Source organism: Gorilla gorilla, chromosome 8, assembly GCF_029281585.2.
Source record: "Gorilla gorilla gorilla isolate KB3781 chromosome 8, NHGRI_mGorGor1-v2.1_pri, whole genome shotgun sequence".
In the NCBI taxonomy this organism is placed as follows: Eukaryota; Metazoa; Chordata; class Mammalia; order Primates; family Hominidae; genus Gorilla; species Gorilla gorilla.
In genome coordinates, this window is record NC_073232.2 from 66,947,806 (window position 1) to 66,954,713 (window position 6,908).

Below are 6,908 nucleotides of genomic sequence, written 5' to 3' on the forward strand. Positions count from 1 at the left end.
CTTATTTGGAGAAAGTGCCTTGACCTTGCCTACCCATTCCTGCCCCAGGGCTCAGAGTTGGCTTTCGTGTTGATGCAGGGTGGCCTTTGGTCTCTCAGGGTCAAGGTCCTCTGAGTGACCATAAAGAGTGACCTCGCAGGTGAGGTCAGACCCAAACTCACAGTTCTTGGGATACCCAGGCTTTTCTGAGATGAGGCTTAGGTGTCAGAGCAAGTCTGTGTGTTCAGTGGCCTGTTGCCCATCCCAGCTCATGCCTTTCTCTCCATCAGACCATTGCAGGGTCTGGATCGGGGCAGCCCATACTCCCTGTGCTATATTCTCTTTAGAGTCAGCCGAGCCAGCTTCCCTATCTGAGGGCTATCTCCCCGTTCAAAAGCTGTGCCCTGGGATAAAGGGGCTCCTTGGAAGCAGGATCCCAGTGATAGGGTTGTGAGGGGAAGAGGGGAAAGGAGCTTCTCAGCACCCTCACAGCACTGCCCATGAAAGACTCTGTCCCAGAAATCCCCCATGCCTTGGACACCAACCTGGCAACACTTGGACACCAGAGTAGCCATATACAATACAGGAGGCCGAGCTAAACTTAAATTTCGTATAAACAACCAATAATTTATAGTTTATCTGGAATTCAAGTTTAACTAGGTATCATGTATTTTTATTTTAAACCTGGCGACCGTAAGCTGGTATAATGGTCTGTTAGCGTATGGGTGGGTAAGTTGGTTTTGTCCTTCGAAGCCTTTCAGTTTGTTCTTGGTACAGATTTATGCATTCCGGTGTCTTGAGTCATATTCTTTTCATTGTTCCTTCTCGTATTTATTTTTCTAATCCTTGACTGCCTGCCTTTCTAGTCTCCAAGTTTCCTGCTTTTTCTTTTTCCACTAAATCTTATTTATGTTAAATCATTTTTTTATGTCTCATTTCTTATTTTTTAGAATCATTTTGCAAGACTTTGTTGGGCAGATGTGCAGGTGTAACTGAGAAAGAACAGCCTGCCTTGGCTGGTGAACCAGAATCCTGGAGCCAATGTCAACTGGGAATCACTGGCTAATGACTGAGTTTTTAGCAGAGGCATCGTGTCTTTGTTCAAGCACAGGTCTTAGTCTTGTGATACAGGCGTGTGTGTGTGTGTGTGTGTGTGTGTGTGTGTGTACACAGAGAGTGGCGGCAGCTCACCTGCAGAGCACAGAAGGCCTGGGTGAAGGGTGGCATCCGGACCAGGTAGGAGGCCACGATGATGGCCGAGGAGTAGTGGGTGTAGTAGTGGCACTGGACAGTCATGTCTCCTGCAACAAAAACACATGCTTGAGGGCTGCTTCCTTACCTACACTCACACGTGGCAGATATGTGTGCTACACTGTGTTCATGAACGGCATTAAAAACATATATTCATTGACGTTTAGGAAGTGAACAGACCTAAAGAAAAACATTCAGGCAATAAGATCACAGGCGGCACGTGAATGTGGCAAAACGTCTAAAGATGGCGTGTAGATGGACAAAGTTTGGGAGCTAGAGTCACACAAATGCAGGCTCTGACATTTAGAGGCTGTAATCTTGAGCAAGTTGCTTAAACTCTCTGAGTTTCACTTTCCTTCTCTTTGAAATGGACCACTGTAACATACAAACCCAGGCTGGCCTGCCCCTGGCAGAGAGAAAGTGCTGAATAAATGTTAGTTTCTTCTGCTATTGCCTGCCCCTAGGCATGGAGTCATTACCTCTTAGCATTATATTTCTCCAGCCAGGCTGCATGTTAGAATCCCCTGGGCTGTGCCACACCACGGACTTATTTAAATCCAAATTTCTAGAGGTGAGGCCTGGACATCAGTATTTTCTAGAAGCTCCCCAGGCACTTCCTACCACCAGGTTAGAGTCCTCTATTCAAATGCAATTACTTGTAGGCTAGGTGACCACCTTAATTGTTATCAACTATCATTTTAGGGCATCCAGATGAATAACACTGCACAAAAAATCAAGCTGGATCTACTCACCTTCAGCTTTCTCAACTTCTTTAAACCTCTGGATAAATTTCAGCTTCCTTTCCTTGGTCTGAGCCCCCATGGGCTTTGAAAGATCCCGGAAAGTCTTCGGATTCGCCAAGTTCAATGTCTAGAAGGCAGATGTGCAGCTGGAGTTAACTCCCCAGACCCGCTTGTGCCCTAGGAGCCACGCTCTTGAGTTTTATGGTTCTCTTTATTGGTTTACAGTCATTTGGTCTGACCTGCCTCTGGTGGTTAGCTGGCAGGCTGGGGTTTTATGGCCCCAGAGCCAGTGATCCACAAAGACTTAAAAAGGGAGAGATGAAAAATAAGAGGAGGGGAAGATTGAGTTCACACTCAACCTGTTCCAAGTTGACCCAAATCAGAACATGGCCTCCAGCTACTGAAAAGACACTTTTAAAAGAACTCGTGTTGTCTATGAGGCACTTGGCTCCTAAACTGCATTATGTACTCCAATAGTTCAGGGTCCTTGCTTAGAATCAAACTGATTTTACAGGAAGTTAGAAGTCATCTGTTCAGGGAGAAAATGAGAGGAACTTGCTCATTTTTCCTGGAGGTTCACTCCTTTCTGGGCAGTGGAAGCATGCTGTGAGCACCCCTTCCCTCTCTTGGAATATACTGCAGAGAAAACAGGACGAGTTTCAAGGCCAGGTGCTCTGGGAAACTTTTTCTTTTCAGGTTCTGCATGTTAGCAGAGGAGCCAAGAATTGCTGGGGTTTGCATTTCTTTATAGGAGGAGGTACCTGTGTATCTCTCTTTTCTTTTTTTCTGAGACAGAATCTCACTCTGTTGCCCAGGCTGGTATGGAGTGGAGTGGTCCTGGCTCACTGCAGCCTCGACCTCCTGAGCTCAAGTGATCCTCCCAACTCAGCCTCCCAAGTAGCTGGGACTACAGGTGCGTGCCACCATGCCTCGCTAATTTTTGCATTTTTGATAGAGACAGGGTCTCACTATGTTGGCCAGGCTGGTCTTGAACGCCTGGGCTCAAGCAATCCTCCTGCTTCGGCCTCCCAAAGTGCCAGGATTACAGACATAAGCCACTGTGCCTGGCTCATAACCCTTTCTTTCCACTAGCAGTGAATCCTCAAAGCTCCACTGGGGGCCAAGTGTGTCACTATCTCAAATGCCTGCAAAAGCCAGGGGGAAGCAGGGGCAAGAGTGAAACGGCCCCTCTTAAGATCCCAGTGAGTGCTGGAGGGGACACACGGAGACCCACACTCAGCTTTCACAATCTTGCCAGCTCGGAAAAATTCCTAGTTGCCATATCTCACCGTTTTCCAAAAGATATTGGAAATCCAGATTTTTTTAAAGGAGAAATCTCCTAATTTTTAAGTTGATAAATAATCAAGGTTTTAAATACCTCGTATGACCTAAACAAAAAAGGCTTGCAAACCACCACTTTGCAACATGTGAGTAGGTTTTGTGTTTGAAATACCTCAGCCTCTGATGGACCATTAGTGCAATAAGCAGCAGCCAGTGCTAGTGAGAAACGTTTTGCTGCATTAAATGTCTTAAGAAGGGATGAGAGGTCACAAGGGACTGAGTCTTCTTCTCCCAAATCCTGAAGGTCTGCCATCCAAGCAGCCCTACGCAGGACTGGCCAGGCTCATCTGAACAAGTGGCTCAGCCACCTTGTGTGCTTTACATATGGCCCAGCACCTCTCCAGATGGCCAGAGCCCAGGTGGCCAGGACACTGCTCCATAGCTTGGTTGTCTCCATAGAAGCACAGACATCACCCTGGTCCAGCTGTGGAGTTTTTCTCCCCATCCTTTCCCTGCCTGCTGGGGCCCAGGGGTGGAGGCTAAAAGAGATGAGGGATCTGTTCTTGTCATCTCACCATCAACCTCCCCTGTCACTACACATCTCAGTCTAGATCCCAGATGAGGCCCAGACACCATCATCTCTGTCGCTGAACTCAAGCTACAGCAAGAGTAGCTTGTCCTTTCTCTGTGTCTGTATCCCTGTGTCTCTCTCTCCTTTCTTTCCCAGGCCCCTCTCCTGCACACATTGATTTTAGGAACAAATCTCATGGCCCACTTCACCTGTGACTGCCTCTCCCCACAAGGGCTAACCCATGGCACCATCTTGGTAGATGGCATCAGGTGCCTTCACTGTGGAGAGTAAGCCAGGAAGCCCCCTGGGGCTCATGTTAGCAACTATGTTAGTTGTGTTGATCATTCCACAGGGGGATCCAGGACAGGAACCCAGGCAGCCAAATACCAAAGGCCACAGTGGGGTTAAGAGATCTGAGGCCGGGCACAGTGGCTCATGCCTGCAATCCCAGCACTTTGGGAGGCCGAGGCGAGAGAATCATTTGAGGTCAGGAGTTCGAGACCAGCCTGGCCAACATGGTGAAACCCCGTCTCTACTAAAACACAAAAAAAATTAGCCAGGCATGGTGGTGCACTCCTGTAATCCCAGCTACTCAGGAGGCTGAGGCAGGAGAATCGCTTGAACCCAGGAGGCGGAAGTTGCGGTGAGCAGAGATTGCGCCTTTGCACTCCAGCCTGGGCGATGAAGTGAGACTCCATCTCAAAAAAAAAAAAAAAAAAAAAAAAAACAAGGAAATCTGAGCTTCAGCAGCCTTTAGGCCCAGGTACCCAGGTTCATGTGACGGAACCTCCTAGCAGAGGCTCTGCATGCTGACTTAGGGTCTCTGTTATCAACGTCCGAATGCCTGAGGGTAGCTGTGGTTTCCACGTGAGGAACTTACCTCTGAGGTGTAGTCTGCGAGGACCCAAGGGAACACTGGGTACTGCATGTAGTCATTGCAGGTTCTCCCAGCCGCGGTGTTGAGGTACATGAGATACTCAAAATTGCTGATGTCCCTTTTCTACCAGAAGAGACAGAAAGGGGATAAACCAAATACTTTTGATGCTCCTGCAAAGCCATGGGTCCCACCCTCAGGCCTTGGCAGCAGGCCCTGGCTCTGTGGGTGAGGACAGGCAGCCAGCCTCTCGGTTACTTTGTGCACATCTCATGCATGAGCCAGCACCAACTCAGGGACCCACACACAAATTTCAGTATGAACAGCGGCAAGTATATTCGGGAAGCGAAGTCAGCAAGGAAAAAAAAACCCAATGCAGTTCAGCATCCAACACCAAGGATAAAACATGCTTTTGTGTTAACTGTTGGATGCAGTTCTCAGAAGTTGACGAAAATCATAGCACAAATGCTGTGGGTGAACTGACTGCTGACCTATTGATGGTTAGAAAATAAGCAGAGGGGCCATGGCAGTCCCAGAGACAGAGGCCCTCACTCCCAGGCTTGATGGTCTGGCTTCCTCTGGGGCTTTGGGAACTGCCTATTCCCTGTCCCTGCCTGTTGGGGTGATGCTCACTCTTAAGGGCCCTCTGCCTCCAGATGAACAGTCACAAATGGAGACAGGGCCCGTACTGGAAATAAAATCCGCCAAGGCTGCTGAATGAGTGAGCAATCCAACACAGCCATCATCTCTGACATGTGGCCTGTATGCTCAGGGGCCCTCCCTTCCTCAGCCTGCCCCTTGGGAGAGGATTTTGGACCTGAGTGACTAAGACCTACTTTCTCATTGTCCCCGAATCTCTACAACTGCCTCTCTTAGGGTCTCTTCCTTTCTTTGAGAACCCTGGGCTGAATGTCAACTTGTCCAGGCTGGGAGCCACGTGTGTCTTCCAGGAACAAAAATTGACACCCATGCTCCGCCCCCTATGTGGCTGTATACATGTGTATCTTCACAAATGGGGTGTGTGTACCCACTCGGAGGCATCCATAGTGTATAGGTACATGCATGTGCACGTGCACACACACACACACACACACACACACACACACACACACGCACATTCCCCAGCTCTGACTCCGATGTGCAAGATTTGTACTCCATCACCGACATCTGGTCAGGGAAATGTCTGGGACATTTTGGTAAATTAGAAAAATAAGATCCTGGCTGGGCAAGGTGGCTCATGCCTGTAATCTCAGCACTTTGGGTGGCTGAGGCGGGTGGATCGCCTGAGGTCAGGAGTTCAAGACCAGCCTGGCCAGCATGGTGAAACCCTGTCTCTACTAAAAATACAAAAATTTGCTGGGCCTAGTGGCAGGTGCCTGTAATCCCAGCTACTTGGGAGGCTGAGGCAGGAGAATTGCTTGAACCCAGGAGACAGAGGTTGCCGTGAGCTGAGATCACGCCACTGCACTCCAGCTTGGGCAACAAGAGTGAAACTCCATCTCAAAAAAAAAAAAATAATAAATAATAAGATCCCTTCTTGGTTGATCCACACACTTCCTCTCCATCGCTGGGGCCTGGGCCATTCTCTGGTTTGCATTCCCAGAGGGCTTCCCTCTGGAGGAGCTACTGTACCTGCCACTTCTGCAGCATGGTCCTGTCGGAGCCAGGGTATCTCCTGTGGGACAGAAAACCAAGGTGGTGACTAAATATACCAAGGCAAGAATACAAACAGGGGAGAGATGGGGCTTGCCTGGGCTTCACGGGACCAGGGTGTTCAGGAAAGCTGCAGACTTCCCAAATCCCAGAGCAGCTCTCAGCGGGCAGCACAGGGAGACTGTCATCCACCTCTTCCTGCCCCACCCTAGCCTGCTGAAGGTTAGGTTCTTGCAGTCAGTGTCCCTCCGCTGTGATGCCAGAACAAGCTGCTGCCTCAAGAATTCCAGGGGACACGCAGCCTCAGGCTTGGGGGCCTCCTTCACAACCCACACAGAATTCCCCTGCCACATCTTGGCCTTCTTTATCCCTGCCCCGACCCCTTGTTTTGCTTGTGGATAAAATGCAAACAACATGGAAGGCCATGAGATATGACCTAAGAGTCTCCCAAGAAGGGTCCACAGTCACCAGTTTCCAGTGTATGTTCCAGAAAATGTTTTACCCATATGCCTGCCTATATGCCTACATAGGTTTTTTTTTGTTTGTTTCTAAAAAA

The 6,908-nt window shown here is 49.0% G+C and overlaps 1 protein-coding gene across 2 annotated transcripts in view; it reads right to left on the minus strand.

Moving 5' to 3' along the window:
* The window catches only part of WDFY4 (WDFY family member 4), a 298,505-nt gene that overhangs the window by 34,812 nt on the left and 256,785 nt on the right, over positions 1–6,908 (minus strand). For both annotated transcript variants that reach the window (XM_019035474.4, XM_063710084.1), the window contains 4 exons: positions 6,332–6,374; positions 4,706–4,825; positions 1,983–2,100; positions 1,171–1,280 (listed from right to left, as the gene is read on the minus strand). In XM_019035474.4, the coding sequence (XP_018891019.4) occupies positions 1,171–1,280; positions 1,983–2,100; positions 4,706–4,825; positions 6,332–6,374 (391 nt within the window). The remainder of the gene's footprint in view (positions 1–1,170; positions 1,281–1,982; positions 2,101–4,705; positions 4,826–6,331; positions 6,375–6,908) is intronic.